Below are 21,582 nucleotides of genomic sequence, written 5' to 3' on the forward strand. Positions count from 1 at the left end.
GTAAAGCTGGGAGGGTTGGGAAGTAGTAAAGAGTAAAACAACAAGTACTGAGGAGTGTGAAGTGAACACGCGTGTAGTTTGTATTGACATGCAAACTTTCCCTCATCCAAAACAAACATGACCCCCCCCCCATCCAAAACAGACATGAACCCCACCCCCCCCATCCAAACAGACATGACCCCCCCATCCCAAAACAGACATGAATCCCCCCATCCAAAACACATGAACCCCCCCCCCCCCCCATCCAAAACAGACATGACCCCCCCAATCCAAAACACATGACCCCCCCCCCCAATCCAAAACAGACATGAACCCCCCCATCCAAAACACATGAACCCCCCCCCATCCAAAACAGACATGAACCCCCCCCATCCAAAACACATGAACCCCCCCCCCCATCCAAAACAGACATGACCCCCCCAATCCAAAACACATGACCCCCCCCCCCAATCCAAAACAGACATGAACCCCCCCCATCCAAAACACATGAACCCCCCCCATCCAAAACACATGAACCCCCCCCCCATCCAAAACAGACATGACCCCCCCCCCATCCAAAACAGACATGAACCCCCCCCCCATCCAAAACAGACATGAACCCCCCCCCATCCAAAACAGACATGAACCCCCCCATCCAAAACAGACATGACCCCCCCATCCAAAACACATGAACCCCCCCAATCCAAACAGACATGACCCCCCCCATCCAAAACACATGAACCCCCCCATCCAAAACAGACATGAACCCCCCCCATCCAAAACAGACATGAACCCCCCCCCATCCAAAACAGACATGAACCCCCCCCCCATCCAAAACAGACATGAACCCCCCCCCCATCCAAACAGACATGAACCCCCCCATCCAAAACAGACATGAACCCCCCCCCCCCATCCAAAACAGACATGAACCCCCCCCCCCCATCCCAAACAGACATGAACCCCCCCCCCATCCAAAACAGACATGAACCCCCCCCATCCAAAACAGACATGAACCCCCCCCCCATCCAAAACAGACATGAACCCCCCCCCCATCCAAAACAGACATGAACCCTCCCCCCATCCAAAACAGACATGAACCCTCCCCCCATCCAAAACAGACATGAACCCCCCCATCCAAAACAGACATGAACCCCCCCATCCAAAACAGACATGAAACCCCCCCCCATCCAAAACAGACATGAACCCCCCCATCCAAAACAGACATGACCCCCCCCATCCAAAACACATGAACCCCCCCATCCAAAACAGACATGAACCCCCCCCATCCAAAACAGACATGACCCCCCCATCCAAAACAGACATGAACCCCCCCCATCCAAAACAGACATGAACCCCCCCCCATCCAAAACAAACATGAACCCCCCCCATCCAAAACAGACATGAACCCCCCCCCCCCCATCCAAAACAGACATGAACCCCCCATCCAAAACAGACATGAACCCCCCCCATCCAAAACAGACATGAACCCCCCCCCCATTCAAACAGACATGAACCCCCCCCATCCAAAACAGACATGAACCCCCCCCATCCAAAACAGACATGAACCCCCCCCCCCCCCATCCAAAACAGACATGAACCCCCCCCCATCCAAAACAGACATGAACCCCCCCCCATCCAAAACAGACATGACCCCCCCCATCCCAAAACAGACATGAACCCCCCCCCATCCAAACAGACATGAACCCCCCCCCCATCCAAAACAGACATGAACCCCCCCCCCATCCAAACAGACATGAACCCCCCCATCCAAAAACAGACATGAACCCCCCCCATCCAAAACAGACATGAACCCCCCATCCAAAACAGACATGACCCCCCCATCCAAAACAAACATGACCCCCCCCCATCCAAAACAAACATGACCCCCCCCCCATCCAAAACTAACATGACCCCCCCCCATCCAAAACAAACATGACCCCCCCCCCATTCAAAACAGACATGAACCCCCCCCCCCATCCAAAACAGACATGAACCCCCCATCCAAAACAGACATGAACCACCCCCATCCAAAACAGACATGAACCCCCCCCCATCCAAAACAGACATGAACCCCCCCCATCCAAAACAGACATGAACCCCCATCCAAAACAGACATGAACCCCCCCCATCCAAAACAGACATGAACCCCCCCCCCATCCAAAACAGACATGAACCCCCCCCATCCAAAACAGACATGAACCCCCCCCCCATCCAAAACAAAACATGAACCCCCCCATCCAAAACAGACATGAACCCCCCCCATCCAAAACAGACATGAACCCCCCCCCCATCCAAAACAAAACATGAACCCCCCCATCCAAAACAAAACATGAACCCCCATCCAAAACAGACATGAACCCCCCCATCCAAAACTAACAGACAGAACATTCCTCTTGTACGATCTCCACATCACATTACAGACATCACCAGGACTCAGGATCATCCCTCTACACATTACACAAAGCCTGTCCCAGTCCTCCAGCACTCACCATGTCCGCCATCTTGGCTTTATGTGTTGCCTAGATACGGGAGGGTCAGGTGATGAGGGGCGGGGTCAGCCCGCCGGGAGCACGTCATACGGAGTCCGGAAGGAGCTGTGTGAGGGCGGAAGTGGATCCGGATGACATGGAGGCCGAAACATCCAGGAGGGTAAATACATCATATAGAGGGAAATAAGAGAGAAGGAGATGTATAGGGAGCTGGGGAACACACTGGGAGGATGATTGGGCTTGTAGTACTATAATAGAGGGCGGAGGGGGATGATGGGACTTGTAGTACTACAATAGAGGGTGGAAGGGGATGGTGGGGCTTGCAGTAGTACTATAGAGGGCGAATGGGGGATGATGGGACTTTAGTACTACAATAGAAGGTGGGGGGGGGGGGTGATGGGCTTGTAGTACTACAAAAGAGGGCAGAGGGGGGTGATTGGGCTTGCAGTAGTACTATAGAGGGTGGAGGGGGATGATGGGGCTTGTAGTAGTACTATAGAGGGTGGAAGGGGATGATGGGGCTTGTAGTAGTACTATAGAGGGTGGAGGGGGATGATGGGGCTTGTAGTAGTACTATAGAGGGTGGAGGGGGATGATGGGGCTTGTAGTAGTACTTTAGAGGGTGGAGGGGATGATGGGCTTGTAGTAGTACTATAGAGGGCGGAGGGGGATGATGGGGCTTGTGGTAGTACTATAGGGGCAGAGGGGGATGATGGGGCTTGCGGTAGTACTATAGAGGGCGGTGATTGGGCTTGCGGTAGTACTATAGAGGGCGGAGGGGGGTGATTGGGCTTGCAGTAGTACTATAGAGGGTGGAGGGGGATGATGGGGCTTGCAGTAGTACTATAGAGGGTGGAGGGGGATGATGGGGCTTGTAGTAGTACTATAGAGGGCAAGAGGGGGATGATGGGGCTTGTAGTAGTACTATAGAGGGTGGAGGGGATGATGGGGCTTGTAGTAGTACTATAGAGGGCAGAGGGGGAGGATGGGGCTTGTAGTAGTACTATAGAGGGCAGAGGGGAGGATGGGGCTTGTAGTAGTACTATAGAGGGCAGAGGGGGAGGATGGGGCTTGTAGTAGTACTATAGAGGGCAGAGGGGGAGGATGGGGCTTGTAGTAGTACTATAGAGGGCAGAGGGGGGGGATGGGGCTTGTAGTACTACAATGGAGGGGGGTAAGGGGGACTTGTAGTTCCCCAGTACAGAGGAGCAGACGTTCCTGTGAATTGTACACATACTGATTGCTCAGCACAGTCCGTGGTTCTACATTGAATATGCAATCAGATTCTCCCATAATATTTAGTGGGGGTGACATCATCGCTCCCTGCTCTTCTGTCACAGTTGGGTAGGGAGGATTGGCGGGGGGGGGGGTTGGCGGTGGACACACGGAGTTGGGTGGGGGGATTAGCGACAGATACACAGAGTTGGGAGGGGATTGGCAGCGGGCGCACAGAGTTGGGAGGGGATTGGCAGCGGGCGCACAGAGTTGGGAGGGGATTGGCAGCGGGCGCACAGAGTTGGGGGGTGGGGGGGGGGGTTTGGATCTGTTCGCGATGTCACAGCATGGACAGGTCATCGCTCACCTCCCCCCTTGTCTTTGTCCTCCAGGAATCCTCAGAGAAGACTCGTCCTCCACTTCGGCGGAAGGTCTGGCCACATTTAAGAGAGAAGAACGACTGAGGAAGTTCAGAGAACTCCACCTGAAAAGAGTAAGGGAGACTTCCACCCTATGGGGAGACCTCATAATGACAGAGTCCTGATGCTGACCTCCGAACACAATATTCCAGATGTAGCTTTGAATGGAAATAACCGTCATATTGGGGGTTGTTGGTGTTTGATTTATTATGCTGTACGGTCTGAAACCTTCTCATACTTCCTGGTGGTGACTTTGTTCCTTACGGCAAATCTGAAAGTGGACCTTTTACCAGAAATATAATATTAATGCTTAAAGGAGAAGTCCAGCCTGACCTTTTAGGCTGGCTTCTCCTCTGGGTCACAGGAGTGCAATTCTCTTTGCACTCCTGTGACCCGTTTTCCACGGAGAGCGGTCTGAAATCCGCTCTCCGCTGACATCACCAGGATCAGTCAAAGCACTGCGTTATCCTGACTACAGAAGTCTGGATCCGCCAGGTGCCTGGACTGATAGGTGTCTCAATGATAGCTGATAGTGTTTCAATGAGCGTGGAGGAGCAGAGCAGCTGACTGGGAGGCAGCATCTCTCCGCTCGGGGAGGTGAGAGAACTGAGCCATCGGTAATGTTCGATTCGCTCGGTTTTCAGTGAAGAGGTGCCGGGTGAAAGATGCAGCATCCACCTAGGTAAGTATGATTGGCCAATATAAAAAAAAAAAAACAAAACAAAAAAAAAAAACATACTTCTCCTTTTAACCTTCCCCAATAGCAACCCCTCCCCAGGCTTTTATTTTTGGTTATCAGTACATACCCCTGCCCACTCACCAAAAAAAAAAAAAAAAAGTGTCAAAGTAATAAATATAAGAGTTTTTGACAAATCCTTTATTAAAAAAAAGTGTCCCTCAATGTAAAATCCATTATGAATCACGACGCCCACCGGCCCAAAAAAAATAAACACTCGCCTCCTGCCGTGTGCCTCCTCTGCGCTTTGACATTTCTTATATAGGTAAGGGGCAGCCCCCCCGGGTGCCTTACTGCAGAATTGTAGTGGAGCTTTAATGTTTTGCTAGAAAGTTTGACTGTACTGCCCCAATAATTGACACTGATAATGCCTGCCAGGTATAAATGTAGAGGGGGTGGAGATGGATTAAAGTGGTTGCAAAGGTATAAGGTTTTTTTTTTCACCTTTTTAATGCATTATCTGCAATAAGGTAAAAAATCTTTTATGTGCAGCTCTCCCCACAGCCCCCCTAAATAGGGAGGAGGCAGGACCTCTGGTGGGGACCCAAGAGAAAGGGGATCGGGGCTGCTCTGTGCAAAACTATTACAACAGAGCAGGCAAGTATGACATGTTTGTTGTGTGTGTGTTATTTATTTTTTATAATATTTATTATAAATATAATTATATTTATAATATTTATTATATTTATTTTTTATTGAACCTTTAATATCACTTTAATGAAAGAAAAAGGGAATCTTTGCAATCCCTTTAAGGCTGGGCACAGATGATTTGAATCCCAACCACAAGAAACAGAGGAAAAAAACACTTAATTCCCTCATCCTTGCTAACAGCTTGGATGGAGGAATCTCCATTGTAATCAAGCAGCCATGGCACCTGGTGGTGCTTGCAGGGCCATCCGCTCCACATCAAATGTCAGCTGTTTCAGCATTATCCTGCCCAGCTTAAAGCAGAGTTCCAGGCTATTTTTAGTTTATTCAAAGTCAGCAGCTACAAAAAGTATAGCTGCTGACTTTTTAATAAACAGCCACTCACCCCGTCCCACGGTCCAGCCCCGCTCCTCTCCCCCCTCCTCTCCGTGGCACCGTAATTGGAACTGTGGGCACCCGGCTGGTGACAGCTTGTGGCTTCACGGCTGGGGCGCAAGTCACGCTGCGCTCTTGGAGTGGACAGGCATCTTCTGGGACCTGTGAAGTGTCCCAGAAGATTGCCTAGAGGGAGAGGAGGAGTCGCCTAGCCGGCCTGAAGACTGAATGAGGAAGTGGGACAGGAAGTCCCTCTCAAAAGTAGGTACCCCACTCCCCCTCCCCCCCCCCAAAAAAAAAAATGACATGCCAAATGTGGCATGTAAGGGGGCGAGGAGTACTTAAAGTGGAAGTTCCCACTTTAAGGCATAATAGGCCTTAGGCAAGGCAGCCCGTTTGCCTCTCCAATATCCTTTTTAAAATTATATTCGCACTCCTGGGATTCATAAGACAAACACATTTTGTTATTTTCAGAATGAAGCTCGAAAGTTAAACCATCAGGAAGTGGTGGAAGAAGACAAACGTCACAAGCTACCAAGTAACTGGGAAGCCCGGAAAGTGCGTCTGGAGTGGGAGCTGAAGGAGGAAGAGAAGAAAAAGGTAAGGCCAAAAAAATATTTCCTACTTTGGGGTCTGTGTATAGAAATGGGGGGAAAAAAAGGGATGTTTTGCTTTAACTTGTAAAATCCTTTTCTTGGAGTTCATCAGAGGACACAGCATTTTCATATCCATAACATTTGGGGTTATGCCGCCACCTTCAGGTGATAACCCCTCCCTGTTGTACAGGGATTCAGATTTTGTAGCACGTCCTGAATCCTAAAGGAAGAGGGGCGGGGTCACTGTATCCCATGATGTACTCCCGAGAAAAGGATTTTGTAGGTAAACCAAGAATCCCATTTTCTTTATCATACATCATGGGACAGAAAGCATCTTCATATTAAAGACATTTGCCAGGGCTGCCGATAGGGGGGCACCACCAGTTGTTCTGTAGGGGGCCTGGGCACACAGGGGGGCGCGGACAGCAGGGGAATCGGAGCAGGGGAGCGGCGAGGAGAGAAATTGCAGAACGATGCCCTGTGCGATTCTCTGCAGCAGCTGAAAGCCAGTTTCTCCCCTCTCCTTTCAGCTGCTGGGGGGGAGAGACTCAGAGCATCGTTCTGTAATTGTCCCCCGCACCAATCCCTCCTCCTTTTGCTGCTCACATCTGATTCCCCCCGTGTTCCCTTGCCTCCCCTCTTGTTCCCTGCAGCTCTGCCAGCTTCTGTGGGTCCAAAGGGGGGTGGAGAGAGCGGGTGAAGGGGCCGGTAAATGTCATTTACTGGCCCCTTCCTTTTCTGAACTGTGTTCAAAACCAGCTTCAGGGTTTTGTCAAAGCTTAATTGAACAAGCTGAAGTTAGAAGCTGATTGGCTCCCATGCACAGCTGCACCAGATTGTGCACTCTCCAGGTTTTAGTACGTCATTCCCATTGATCAGTACTGATGGCTCCTGTGTCCGTAACTGAAGCATAGTAAACTGTTTACTATACTTCAGTTTATGAATGAACATTAGCCTCTGTCTTCTTTCAAATTCAGTGCAGCTCAGGCTACAGAGAAAGGAATTGAAGAATCTGTGTCCTCTGTCTCAAAGATGAGATGTCAGGGGCCTGTTTAGACCCCTGATATTTCACTCAAGCACCCCACCCAATTTGTTAGTGCATGTTAAATCTACTAATACATCTAACACTTCCCTCCCCAGACTAAAAAGGCTGCTGTTCAAATCTGCCCCCTGTGCTCCTTCATCCAGAGTGGAGGCGCTCTAATACAGGGGGGGTGTGTTACTGGCTAGATCACCAAGTGAAAACAAAGGGAAAAAGCATAAAGAAAACAAATGCAGCTACCATATCTAATTAATGGTAAGCTGCAGTATAATACATTTTTGGTTTTGGGTTTACTACCGCTTTAACCAGTTGCAGGCTCTGGATGTACTAGGCATGCCCAAAAACATGACAATCATTGTACACAGGGCGTCTCTAGTACGTCCAGTCCTCCTGCGGGATCCCTCCCTGTCCCAGTACCCGGCAATTCAACTCTAATCGCAGCTGCATTGAAGAGTACACAGAGAAGGTCAAGCAGCGGGCGCTGTAAAACAAAAAATGTTTTTATCAACAACATTGCTCAGAATCAGAGGGGAATACAGAATGTTACATTGAAACATTGTATCAATTAACTTTCTACAGATCAAAGGGATAAACTTCGATCTGCAGATAAAGAGTTAAAGCAACCTTGACAAGTAATTATTTATTTTTTTCTAATTAAATGTTCCTCTGTTGAACCCCTTAGTTTACTCTAATCAGCACTAAGTAACTCCGTATTCTCCTTCTCCATTCAATTGTAATTTTTCCTGGTGATATAATTTTTTTTTTTTTTTTATATATTTTATTAACTAATAGTGAAACTTTTTTTCCAGTTTTTTTGTTTGTTTTGTTCATTTAATATTTTTTTTTACACCATTTACATTTATCACACTGAAAAAGCTCAAAATTGAAAGAAAAAAAAACTCGACTTCATTTGTAAATAACTTTGCAGCAAAATCATAATTTTAGTGTTTTAAACAGGACAAATTACAGAATAAAATGCATACTTTTTTATGTGCAGTAACAGTGTTTACACTAACACTGTTAAAGAAAATGCTTTTAGTTTTATTACATTTAATTGTCTAAAGATTGGGGGGGGAAAAAATTATTGCTGCAGGACAATATTAACAAAAAGAGAGCCTTGTTTGTCCTTTAAAAAAAAACATGTATGTATAACGTTGTTATCTTAAAGTGATTGAAACGTCTCGGTTTTTTTTTTTTTTCTCCTATAAAAATAACAAACATGTTATACTTACCTGCTCTGTTGCGGTGGCTTTGCATAGAGCAGCCCGGATCCTCCTCTACTCGGATCCTCCTCTACTCGGGTCCTCCTCTACTCGGGTCCTCCTCTACTCGGGTCCTCCTCTACTCGGGTCCTCCTCTACTCGGGTCCTCCTCTACTCGGGTCCTCCTCTACTCGGGTCCCTCTTCTGTAATCCTGTCCTCACCCTCCTGTTGAGTGCCCCCACAACAAGCAGCTTGCTATGGGGGCACCCGAGCCAAATCACAGCTCCCTGTGTTCAATCAGACAAGGAGCCCTGACCTGACCCCACCCCCTTTCTCTCCTGATTGGCTTGTGGACCTTGACAGCCGCGGCAGCCAATGGCGCCGCTGCTGTGTCTCAGCCAATCAGGAGGGAGAATCTTGGACAACTGAGACACTCGTGCACATCGCTGGACAGAGAGGGACCTCAGGTAGGTATTGGAGGAGGGGGGATGCTGCACACAGAAGAGTTTTTAATAGAATGCATTAAGATAAAAAACCTTCTGACTTTGCAATCCCTTAAGAGCCCGTTCACACCATAGAAACGCAGTCCAGATGCATTCCAAGATGCTTTTCTGCATGCATGTTTTTGGCACGTTCCAGTGCGTTTTTGATGCAGTTCAGTGCATTTTCCCCCCCTTTTTTTTCTTAACCAAGGACGTGTGTTCCAGTGCATTTTTGGTGTGCTTAGGTGCCTTTCCGGTGCATTTCAGTGCGTTTTTGATGCTTTTTACAGCTTTCCAGTACAGTCAAGTGCAGAAAAAATGCAGCATGTTCTACTTCTTTTTTTTTTTTTGGAACTTGAACGCACTGGAACTGCAAGCACTGGTGTGAACTATGCCATTGGAAATTATATAACCTGCTTTCCATGCATTTTTGATGCTGGAAAAAAAAAATGTACTCACACGCATGTGGTGTGAACTGGCCCTTAAGTAATGACAAAGTTTTCGCTGAATAAACCGGGTCATAGCAGAAATTTTGAAAATTGCTCTGGTCCATAAGGGGTAAACGGGTGTGAGACCCAAAGTGGTTAAGACATCCACACAGCAAATGTTAGTTTTATAAATGTTACATTTGGATGTTCCTTGTTTATAGTGAATTAAAAGTGTTACTAAACCCAGGAGCCTGCAGTCACTATATCTGATCTCCCACAGTACACACAACATGGAAATGCAATTATTTTAGTATAATTATAAAATGCTAAATACCTTTTCTCATCAGCAGTATATAGCAGTCTTGTGATTTCTATCAGTTCCTGGTGAAGCTTGTAGGAGGAGTTTTCATACTGCAGGGCTCTGGACCCTCTGTCAGGACAGTGGTGATTGGCCCTGTGTTGATCACATGCACCCTCCCAAGATAAAAAAAAAAAAACCTCTCTAGCAATACACACCAAACTGAGCATGTGCAGCCTGACTCCTAAGGCTCTGTCTTATCCGGACTTGTCTAGGGGGACAGTGCAGGGAGGGGAGGATCAGAGAAGACAGGATCAAACAGCCTTTTTACACAATGAAGAGAATTAACCCCTTAGGTTTCACAGTGAGTATAACAGGCATGCTTTACTGCATATACAGACTGATTTTACAGTTGTGGGTTTAGTAACACTTTAAAGTTTGGTCATTCAGGGCAAAAGAACAGGTTCACTTTAAAGTGGAAGAAAAGTCTTAACTCAATCTTGTTTTAATGTTCCATCCTCCGCTCCTGCTACAGTACCTATCCTGCCTAACCTGTATATAAAAAAAAAAATGTGTACTTTCCTATTTTTAATCCCGGTCTTGTCATGTGATTCAGCAACTCCAGCTCCCCCGTGTCAGTGAGCAGCTGCTGCAGGGGGGAGGAGTGAGTGGCAACAACAGCTGGGCCATGGGAGCCTATGGGTGATGTCATAGCTGCCAGAATTCCCAGCCTTTGTAAAGCCCTCCCCTGAGCCGGAGCTGCAGGGTCTCATGACTGGACTGTGGCAGATTCAAGATGGGTAAGTATACAAGTATACAGATCCATCTATCTATAAACACAAGTTGAGCAGGATGGATTTGGGGAGGGGGTGGGGAACATTTTAAACAATAGTTAGACTTAGGCTTTTTTTTTTTCTGCCCGGATCCCCTGAGGGTGCAGCGCATGCGCAGTGGGGAGCTGACTGTGAAGCTGCAAGGAGTCAAGCCTGGCTTCCCCATGGGACCCGAAGCAAATATCCGGTTCGGGTGAGGACAGCGCTGGATTCCTGGACAGGTGAGTGTCCTTTTTTTTTTTTTTTTTTTTTTTTTTTTTCTTTAAACAGCAGCTACAGTATTCTCTAGTTTGCAGAGAGAGGGGGAAGTTGCACAGAACCATGTGGTGAGGGGCTGTAATCTCTCACATAGTAGTACATTTAAGGATTTTAACCTCTCTGTTCTTCTTTCTTAGGAATGTGCTGAGAAAGGAGTTGATTATCATCGGGCGAAGTTACTGGATATTAGTGCAGAGGAGGCAGACAGATGGGAGAGGAAGAAGAAGAGAAAGAATCCAGATTTGGGCTTTTCAGGTATATTCATTTATTATTACCACAATTGGGTTCAGGCTCCGCCCACCAGCTCGTGTTGTTGCAAGGGGGATTGCTTTATTGCGGTATTCATTGTAGACACTTTGCTGTTGAATTTTGGCATAGATTATTTGGCGTATTGTGTATCGGCACCATATTTTTTTACCATTGATCATTTTCAGAATACATTTTTTTTTTTTTTTTTTGTGCAAGTTACATAAATCTAAGGATCTTCCCTCCTTGTAGGGGTTGGCTGAAAGTTAAAGAGAAACTCCAGCCAGTCACCCCCCCCCCAAAAAAAAAAGAATAAGTCAACAGCTACAAATACCGTAGATGCTGACTTTTAATATAAGGGCACTTGCCTGTCCAGGGATCCAGTGCTGTCCTTACCCGAGCCAGTTCCTTAATCAGCTTCAGGTCCAGGCACTGGCATCTTCACTAAGGGAAACCAACAGTGAAACCTTGCTGCTTCACAGTCGGCTTCCAACTGCGCGTGTGCAAGGCACACTGCACCTTATGAATGGTCTTGCAGTCCTCTGGGACCTGTGTTGTGTCCAGGGAAATGAGCAGGGGAAGCACTCATATTGCCACAAATACAGGGAGGAGAGGGTACTAAAATAGTAACCAAAAGTTGGACTTTATAGGCATGGAAACAATGGAGAAGTAACAAAAATAATATTCATAATATTTATTGAAAAAAGTTCATCATATATAGACAGTGTTCAAAGAGGATAAAACCATAAACAAATGATACAATTTGTACACTGAGCCCTTGTGCGTCTACACGTTTCGCCGTGAGGCTTCTTCAGGACACGATCAAGGTTCAAAAGAGAGACAAGAGTGAATCTCACTATCTTCAAAAGAGTGAGCCTCATGTACAAATTCGTAGCAGCCGGAGGGTTTCCAAGGGTATGGAATACTAATAGCAAATATTGTATAAATTTTTTAAGTATAGCTATGGCAGGGGCAGGTGTGCGTCATATATCCAAGGGTAGAAGTAACCATATGAACAGACACTGGAAGGTCCAAGATCCTTAAAGGGGAGACCCTGGTAATGTTCAGCAACGCCAGTGGCATGCACCAAAACTCAGACTAGCATATACCACTTGACCCTTAGAACAGATAAGTGTGCTCCTGGGAGACAGCCGGGTGTTTCCCAGGGTGTTGTTTTCATTTATGTAATAAAAAAAAAAATAACCCAGTGATGATCAAATACCACCAATATAAATTTGTGTGGAAAACAAAAAATGATATAAATTTCATTTGGGTACAGTGTTGCAATTGCCAGTTAAAGTAGCGCAGTGCTGAATAGCGAAAAAAAACACTCCTTTGTTTCTAAACCTTGACAAAGCTGACATGATCACTCTAAATACGAGTGTCAAGTGTAGGTGTGTAGGTTGGAGCCAGTTGCAGGTGATGAGAAGGGTCAGTGGAAGCCTCGGCTGACTTGTGTTTCCTCAAGTCTTCTTCTATTTGTTGGGCTGCTCTGTGCGGTATAATCCCATCCATATGGCACATAACTCATCTCCAGCTATTCATGTGGTGAGCTGATCATCTGAAGCAGAACACAGACAAGTGACGGGGTCACGGGGAAGAATAAAGACTGGTCTGCGCCGTCTGTCACCGGTTTCCACATGGGTGACAAAGCAAATATCTTGATTGTCTTGTGGTCAGTAAGGAATTTGTAGGGCTGCTCTGGGATTCAATTCTTTACATGTGTGTTTTCTGTAATGCCACATTAGCTGGTTGTCCAGCTTACTGCTCATTTTGGACTATGTTTATTTATGAAGGAAACATTTGTCTGCCATATGATGGGACACTTCCACTTTACCTTGATCTTCTTTGTACACGTGTGGCTTTTGTTTTACATGTCTGTAAAAGGAAATTAGGTGGTAAAGCGGGGTTTAGATTTCAGAAAGAAAGTTTATTACAGCTGAACTCCAGCTTTGAGACACACACACACACACACACACACACACACACACACACACACACACACACACACACACACACACACACACACACACACACACACACACGTAGTAAGGCTACTAATTGAAGCTGAGTTCCTTGCAAGTTTGCATATACACTATATATACACTGTGTAGAATCGATAGATTCCTGCATAGCAGGAATCCATCCATGGCCGCTGTCGCCACCCCCTATTCAGGCGTTGGGCCCCTTTTCGGACGCCGGGTGTCTGAATTCCAGCAGTAGGGGTGTGGTTTTTTATTTTTCATTTTTTTTTTTAGAGCCATAGGCTCTAATAAGAGTTAAAAAAGATGGACTGCGAGCGCAGAGCATTACGCTCGCAGTCCACCCAGGTGTGTTTTAGAGAAGCGAATGAATATTCGCTTTTCTAACACTGAACCGCCTCTCAGCCAATCAGAAGGCATGGGTCTAATACCCGTCACCTGATTGACTGAAGGCACAGGCACTCCGGTTGGACGCCTAACGGAACAAGAGAGTGAGACAAATGGAGGACACAGGAGCCGCCGCCTGACCTGGTGCTTATCCCACAGCTTGCCGCCTGATCCCCCACCAAGACTGGGTAAGTTCCGGGCAGTCAGCGGGCGGAAGGGGGGGGGGTGGACAATGGCTGCATTTAATGGGCACAGTGGCAGCATTTGACGGGGCACAGTGGCTGCAATTGATGTGTTTTTTCAGTATTTTCAGAATGTTTTAGTTTGTTTGCGCCCCACACACACACAAAATTTGGAGCACCAGCCACCATTGGCCCCGGTGCCGGCCCCCTTGTGTGTGTGTGTGTGTGTGTGTCTGGATTTAAAATAAATCCAAGCTGAGTCCCAGAGATGGAGCAAGTTCTGGGCGGGGGGGGGCAGAAAGGGCATGCACTGCAGACGCAGTGTGCTATCGTGGACGAGCGTGCCAGTGGGCTGCTGCAGCGTCGTTGGACTGTAGCATGAGTTAATAAACACTGCCACTGTCCACTAATACAGCACAAAGGGGTTAATAACACCACCACTGATCACCAATGGGGAGGGATGTCGAAATTGGTCTGCCACCCTAACCATCAATGCAGAAAGATTAAAGAAGAATTTCAGCATAAACCTAACTAGCCTTAAAAATGCCCCCTGCCCCCTCCTGAGTTGAGTTGCATCTTGATATAGCGTGGTCATTTACCCCGTAGGATCTCGACGCGCTTGGGACACACATTCGCACATATAACTATACTAAGGCCAATTTGGACAATATACAAATAACCGACTATGCTGACTAACCTGTTTTCAGGTGGGTCCGGTCACGTGATCTCCCTTGTGTGAGCTAGCGGCATATGCAGGGGAGAGGGGGAAGCGCTGTCAATGGCTGGGACATGAAAGCCTATAGGTGATGTCACCGCTTGGGCTTTACCAGCCATTGTCGAGCGCTCTTTCCTCTCCCTGCAGCCACCGCTGGTTGACACAGGGAAGATCAAGTGACCGGACCGAAGCTGTCTGAAAATAGGTAAGTATATACACCCCCTCCTTTTCCTTCTTCCCCTTTTTTTTTTTTTTTTTTTTCTTTTTTTTTTTTATTTATTTATTGCACAAGTTAGTCATTATAGGTGTTAGGAGGGGGAGGAGGCTAGTTAAGTTTAGGCTAGAATACCACTTTAGGAGGCTACCTACAAAGGGGGGGGGGGGCTGGGGGGGGGGTAAATAACATACCATGGACATCATTATTATTGCTGCCACTGACACCAATGCTGGGTGTTAATACTAAAGATTATTATTGTAGAAACCGGCACCAGTGCTGGGGGTGGTTGTTGCAGAAACTGGCACCAATGCTGGGGGTGGTTGTTGCAGAAACTGGCACCAATGCTGGGGGTGGTTGTTGCAGAAACTGATTTTCTGGTTTTAAAGACACTGACTCTTTCTATACGGGGGGATGGGGTCGGTGTCACGCGTGATAGGGGTGCGCAGTTTGCCACTTTCGCCCTGGGCACCAGGTGACTGCACTGCTTGTACCTTACAGATTTTGCAGCCGCCCATCTCCGGCAATACCAGAGACTGACCAGACAGATCAAACCAGACATGGGGGAGTATGAACAGGAACGGGAGAAACGGTAAGTGACATCCTCTTTCTAAACATGCCCCATAGTGTCACTTTTTTTCATTTAAAATGAAAACACATTTCACTTTCAGGATAACCTAAAAGTGATTTTCAAGGTGAATTCAACAATTTCATGACGTGCTTTTCTAGGTTTTTATGTTTTTATGTTCTTATGTTCTCCCTCAAGTGGTTTTCTTTTATGTCGGCTATTAAGTCACGTTCATACCAAAAAACTTTAGAACTAAAATCGGTAACAGGATAACCTAGCTAGAGATTTGAACAATTCCATCCAGGGAAACAGCATGAACTGTAACAATATGGAGCTTCAGGTAGCGAAGCAAGGATCAGCTTGAGGGGGGGGGGGGGGGTGCGGTGACAGGGATGACACCTTCAGGTAGTATACCAAGGATTGGGAAGATAGGGATGGAACCTTCAGGTAGTGAAGCAAGGATCGGGATGATACCTTCAGGTAGTGAAGCTAGGATCGGGAGGACAGGGATGACACCTTCAGGTAGTGAAGCAAGGATCGGGATGACACCTTCAGGTAGTGAAGCAAGGATCGGGATGACACCTTCAGGTAGTGAAGCAAGGATCGGGAGGACACCTTCAGGTAGTGAAGCAAGGATCGGGAGGACACCTTCAGGTAGTGAAGCAAGGATCGGGAGGACACCTTCAGGTAGTGAAGCAAGGATCGGGAGGACACCTTCAGGTAGTGAAGCAAGGATCGGGAGGACACCTTCAGGTAGTGAAGCAAGGATCGGGAGGACACCTTCAGGTAGTGAAGCAAGGATCGGGAGGACACCTTCAGGTAGTGAAGCAAGGATCGGGAGGACACCTTCAGGTAGTGAAGCAAGGATCGGGAGGACACCTTCAGGTAGTGAAGCAAGGATCGGGAGGACACCTTCAGGTAGTGAAGCAAGGATCGGGAGGACAGGGATGACGCCTTCAGGTAGTGAAGCAAGGATCGGGAGGACACCTTCAGGTAGTGAAGCAAGGATTGAGGGAAAGAGGATGGTTCCTTCAAATAACGAGTCCACAATGGGAACTTTTCCTATTTCTCTTTTAATAGATTTCCTATAAGTAAAGGTGGCCCTTCTGTGACATACACAGGGTCAGCAATGCTAACTGGAATCCCACTCTTAGTACTCTTAGTAGGAACACCAGTTCTGCCTCCTTTTTTGTTTGCTCTTTGAATATAACTTTTCTGTCATTTGATGGATTCTAGAGGTGAAAACTTCTTCCCTACGTCGGACAGCCTGTACCATGGAACGCACGTCCCATCCAAGGACGGAGTAGACAGAATGGTAACGGACCTGGAGAAACAGTAAGCACTTTTAACCCCTTAACTCCCAGGGGATTTTTTTTTTTTTTTTTTACTTTTTTGTACACATGTTAAAATCTGCATTGTATCTGAAAGCGGAGGCCCTGGAGAATAAAATGGTGGCATTTGCAGTCTTTGTATGTCACACGATATTTGCACAGCTATTTATCAAATGCATATAAAAAAAAAAAATCACTAAAATTTATTTTGGTGCAAACAAATACAATATAATACACATTTATTTTATTTATTTATTTATTTTTTAAAAGATTGGGTTGTGTCAAGTAGAAATAAAACATGTCAAGCCTATTAGACTCCCCTGCCCTCCAATACAGCTATTCCAGCACAGGTCATGCTGGAATAACTGAATAGCTGTACCCTCGGCTGCACTTTGTTATTTAAATAAAAGCGAGAGCTCCCCGGATCACTTTTATCAGAAAGCCCTCTGCTGGCTCTTAAAGCTGGTATCAAGCTTGCAGTAGCAGCAGTGAGGTTGATTTAACCACTTGTGCACCCGTTTATAAACATACAGTGGGGGAAAATTAATTATTTGATCCCCTGCAGAGTTTGTAAATTTGCCCATTTTCAAAGAAATGAAGGGTCTATCATTTTTATACTAGAGACCGAATATCAACCTAAAATCCAGAAAAAAACATATGATACGAATGTTATAAACTGAGTTGCAGTTCAGTGAGTAAAATAAGTATTTGAACCCCAAAGCAAAACATGACTTAGTAGTTGGTGGAGAAACCCTTGTTGGCAGCACAGACGTGAGACGTTTCTTGTAGTTGGTGACCAGGTTTGCACACATCTCAGGAGGGATTTTGGTCCACTCTTCTTTACAGATCTTCTCTAAATCCTTGAAGGTTTCTTGGCTGTTGCTTGGCAACTCGAAACTTCAACGCTGCATAAATATTCTATAAGATTAAGGTCTGGAGACTGACTAGGCCACTGCATGACCTTAATGTGCTTCTTCCTGAGTCACTCCTTTGTTGCCTTGGCGGTATGTTTTGAGTCATTGTCCTGCTGGAAGACCCATCCATGACCCATCTTCAGTGTTCTGGCTGAGGGAAAAAGGTTCTCATCTAAGATTTTACAATACATGGCCCTATCCATTGGCCCCTCAATGTGGCAAAGTTGGCCTGTACCTTTTTAGCAGAGAAACAGCCCCCAAGCATAATGTTTCCACCTCCGTGCTTGACTGTAGAGACGGTGGTCTTAGGGTCATAGTCTTCCTCCAAACACGACGAGTCGAGTTAATGCCAAAGAGCTCAATTTTAGTCTCCTCTGACCACAGCACTTTCTCCCAATCCTTCTCTGAATCATTTAGATGTCCATTGGCAGACTTCAGACGGGCCTGTACATGTGCTTTTTTGAAGAGGGGGACCTTGCAGGTGCTGCAGGATTTCAATCCATGGCGGTGTGTTGTGTTACCAATGCTTTGTTTGGTGACTGTGGTCCCAACTACCTTGAGATCATTCACAAGCTCCTCCCGTGTAGTTCTGGGCTGATTCCTCACTTTTCTCATGATCATCCTCACCCCATCTTACATGGAGCTCCAGACCGAGGGCGATTGAGTGATTATTCGCAAATGGAAGAAATACAAAGTAACCATCAAACAGTTGTCTCCTTCTCACCAAGCTTCTTGCCGATGGTCTTGTAGCCCATTCCAGCCTTGTGCAGGTCTACAATCTTGTCCCTGACATCCTTTGACAGCTCTTTGGTCTTACCCATCATAGTGAGGTTTGAATGGAAGAAAGAGATTCTGTGCACAGGTGTCTTTTATATACAAAATGAGTTGTCATTAGGAGCACCTTCTTACATTGACAGGACTAATCTGTGTACTACATGAACACCTATTGTAGCCAGTCTGTGGGAGCCAGAATTATTGTTGTTTGGTAGGAGATCAAATACTTATTTTAACTCACTGAGCTCAGTTTATAACATTTGTATCATGTATTTTTTTTTTTTTTTCTGGATTGGTTGATATTCTGTCTCTATCATTTCAAATACACCTATGATTAAGAAATGAAGGGTCTATAATTTTTATAAGTGGGCAAACTTACAAAATCTGCAGGGGATCAAATAATAATTTTCCCAAGTGGACATTAACAGACAAGTGGTTAAAGCAATCCCTGGTACACTGGCAGTCCAAGTGATTTGTTTCCCCCTTCTGATGAGTTTCTATCAATAAGAGCTATGGGGTAGATTTACTAAAACTGGTGCAGCTGTGCATGGTGGCCAATCCGCTGCTTACTTGAGCTTATTCAATTAAGCTTTGGCAATAAAACCTAGAAGCTGATTGGTTTCTATGCAGAAGTGAGCCTGCACTCTCCAGCTTTAGTAAATAAACCCCTTTTCCTGTTTTGATATTTGCTATGTGTGGTTGAGGTGAGCCAAGAAGCAGTTGTGAGTATGATGATTATTATGGATCGGAGCGTGGATCTGTTATCGCCGTATCTCTAGGTGTGAGCAGACTTTACCTAGATCCTGGTCGCGGTGATGATGCTGAAAAATAAAATCAGTCAGCTCCCAGCTGGTGATCCCGGCTAGCTGGATGGATAGATGGATCACTACACTGCATCTAAGCTCATTCCCCAAAAAAATGGGATTAAACCCAAAAGCAAACCTATTTATTATATTACAGCTTACCAATTCTTAGATGTGATGACTGCATTAGTTTTCTTTTTTTTAGCGAACCAGCGGGACCTTTCGAGTATAGCTCCGCTTTAACTCCCCATGTTCACGCTTCTGGTCATATCGTTTACATATATATTTGTTTTGTGTCATAGGATTGCGAAGCGAGAGAAATACAGTCGGAGACGCGCCTATAACGACGACGCCGACATCGACTACATCAACGAAAGGAACGCCAAATTCAACAAGAAAGCCGAGAGGTTTTATGGGAAATACACAGCCGAGATCAAACAGAACTTGGAGAGAGGGACGGCGGTCTAACCTGCTGTCAGGATTTCTACATCACCTCCGCTTTGTAAATAAAACCTCCTGCTTCACCTTTGTCCTGTCACTCCGAGGACTTGGACTGTTATGCCGCGTACACACGGTCTGAATTTCCGATACCAAATGTTCGATGGGAGCTTGTTGTCGGAAATTCCGGGGCTCCATCGGACGTTTGCTGTCAAAATTTCCGACAACAAAAATCTGAGATCTGGATCTCAAATTTTCCGACAACAAAATCCGTTGGCGGAAATTGCAATTGCGTGTACACAATTCCGACGCACAAAATTCCATGCATGCTCTGAATCAAGCAGAAGAGCCACACTGGCTATTGAACTTCATTTTTCTCGGCTCGTTGTACGTCACCGCGTTCTTGACATTCGGAATTTCCGACAACATTTGTGTGACCGTGTGTATGCAAGACAAGTTTGAGCCAACATCCTGTCGGAAATAAATCCACGGTTTTGTTGTCGGAATGTCCGATCGTGTGTACGCGGCATAGGAGTCGTCCTGACCGATGGGTTTATATGTGTATGGACTGTAATGTGTGTTTATCGGAGAGCTCATGCATATACTGGGATCTCTATTACACTGTGTATACATAGACACGTTAGGGTTTATAGCAGTGCGCTGAGGTCCCAGCGTTGGTGCAGCACTATTTATCCGCATTTTATGTGCGGTTCCCCTTGACTTCTATTAGACCCTGTGTTTTCATGAAAGCACATCAAAGTCTTTGATGCGCTTTCATAAAACGCAGAGTATAGTAGAAGTCAATGGGAGCCGTGTGCAAAACTCGGTGACAAGAGTGCTGCACCTGTGCGGCGGCCAAACCGCAGCGCACCGGTGTGAACCCAATTTTTTTTTTGTTATATTTTCCTGGAAGTATAGTTGATGCAACCTTTTTACATTTTGAATTCTTGATGTTCCATATTTTTAATGACTGTAACATGTACAGATTGATGATTCTCCCTCCCTCTGATTTCTATAGATCAACAAACAGAATCATCAATACTGTGCAATATCTGCTGGCATAAAATCCCGCTACCTACTGAGAGGTATTGTAGAATCATAGGGGGTGATGAGAGTCTAAGTCATGTACAAGGAAGTGATGTGATCATTTTTTTATTTTTTTTTAATTTTTTTTTTTTTTTTGCTAAATAAAATATATCTGAAGTAAAAATGTATATTTGTGTATAGACTCCTTTTCCTGAACTGCAAAGAGACTCAAGAGAGCGCATCTAAATGAGGGAAAATAAGATCATTTATTAATAAACATGCAGATAAGCCACTCGCATGTTGTAGATCAGGGGTGTCAAACTGGTGGCCCTCCAGCTGTTGCGGAACTACAAGTCCTGTCATGCCTCTGCCTGTGGGAGTCATGCTTGTGAAAAATATATATATATATATATATATATATATATATATATATATATATATATATATATATATATATATATATAGTAATAAAGGAAAAAAAAAATATATAATCTTTTTTTTTTTTTTTTTTTTTTTTTTTAACTCTGTCACCACCAGTCAGTGTTCCTGATCACCAGTTATGACAACGCTGTACTGCACTGGTGACGATATGTAAAAAAAGAAAAAAAAACAATTTTACAATGTGATATTTCAGTTTTTTCTTTTGTAATAAATCTGCAAAAATGTCAACAATTCTGTGTTTTTCTGTCAATATGGGGTGCTGTGTGTACATTAATGAGGAAAAAAAATGAACTTATATTGCAGCCATTTGCTAAAATCATTTAACAAAGAGTGAAAAATTTTAAGGGGGTCTGAATACTTTCCGTCCCCGTTGTATAACAAAAAAAACAAGTTTTTTTTTTTTTGGGGGGGGGGGGTTTGTTTAGCAAAAACTAAAAACCCAGTGGTGATTAAATACCACCAAAAGAAAGCTCTATTTTTGTAGGAAAAAAAAAAGAAAAGATAATTGTTTTTTACAGTGTTGTATGACCGTACAATTGTCATCCAAAGTGTGAAAGCTG

The 21,582-nt window shown here is 45.5% G+C and overlaps 2 protein-coding genes across 3 annotated transcripts in view; one reads left to right on the plus strand and one right to left on the minus strand.

Moving 5' to 3' along the window:
- The window catches only part of LRRC72 (leucine rich repeat containing 72), a 59,342-nt gene extending 56,817 nt beyond the window's left edge, over nt 1-2,525 (minus strand). The window contains exon 1 of the mRNA XM_073629515.1: nt 2,469-2,525. Within this exon, the coding sequence (XP_073485616.1) occupies nt 2,469-2,480 (12 nt within the window). The 5' untranslated portion in view covers nt 2,481-2,525. The remainder of the gene's footprint in view (nt 1-2,468) is intronic.
- Nucleotides 2,526-4,007: 1,482 nt separating this feature from the next.
- On the plus strand, nt 4,008-21,253 carry SYF2 (SYF2 pre-mRNA splicing factor). Of its 2 annotated transcripts, XM_073629517.1 has the most exons (7): nt 4,008-4,176; nt 6,336-6,461; nt 11,139-11,256; nt 15,229-15,319; nt 16,532-16,630; nt 19,420-19,619; nt 20,574-21,253. In XM_073629517.1, the coding sequence occupies exons 1-6, from the start codon at nt 4,021-4,023 to the stop codon at nt 19,583-19,585; spliced, it is 756 nt and encodes a 251-aa protein (XP_073485618.1). In that variant the 5' UTR covers nt 4,008-4,020; the 3' UTR covers nt 19,586-19,619; nt 20,574-21,253. The 2 variants fall into 2 exon arrangements, with proteins under 2 accessions (XP_073485618.1, XP_073485617.1); XM_073629516.1 differs by having other exon boundaries at nt 19,420-21,253.
- Nucleotides 21,254-21,582: the final 329 nt, after the last annotated feature.

The sequence above is a fragment of the Aquarana catesbeiana genome, linkage group LG05 (assembly GCF_042186555.1).
Source record: "Aquarana catesbeiana isolate 2022-GZ linkage group LG05, ASM4218655v1, whole genome shotgun sequence".
NCBI classification, from domain to species: domain Eukaryota; kingdom Metazoa; phylum Chordata; class Amphibia; order Anura; family Ranidae; genus Aquarana; species Aquarana catesbeiana.

What these genes read in the sequence shown, in the direction of transcription:
- SYF2 (XM_073629516.1), top strand. Translation starts at nt 4,021, where the DNA reads ATGTCACAGCATGGACAGGTCATCGCTCACCTCCCCCCTTGTCTTTGT. An exon ending in GAGAACTCCACCTGAAAAGA is followed by an intron (nt 4,177 to 6,335) that starts GTAAGGGAGACT and finishes TGTTATTTTCAG; the next exon opens with AATGAAGCTCGAAAGTTAAA. An exon ending in AGGAGGAAGAGAAGAAAAAG is followed by an intron (nt 6,462 to 11,138) that starts GTAAGGCCAAAA and finishes CTTCTTTCTTAG; the next exon opens with GAATGTGCTGAGAAAGGAGT.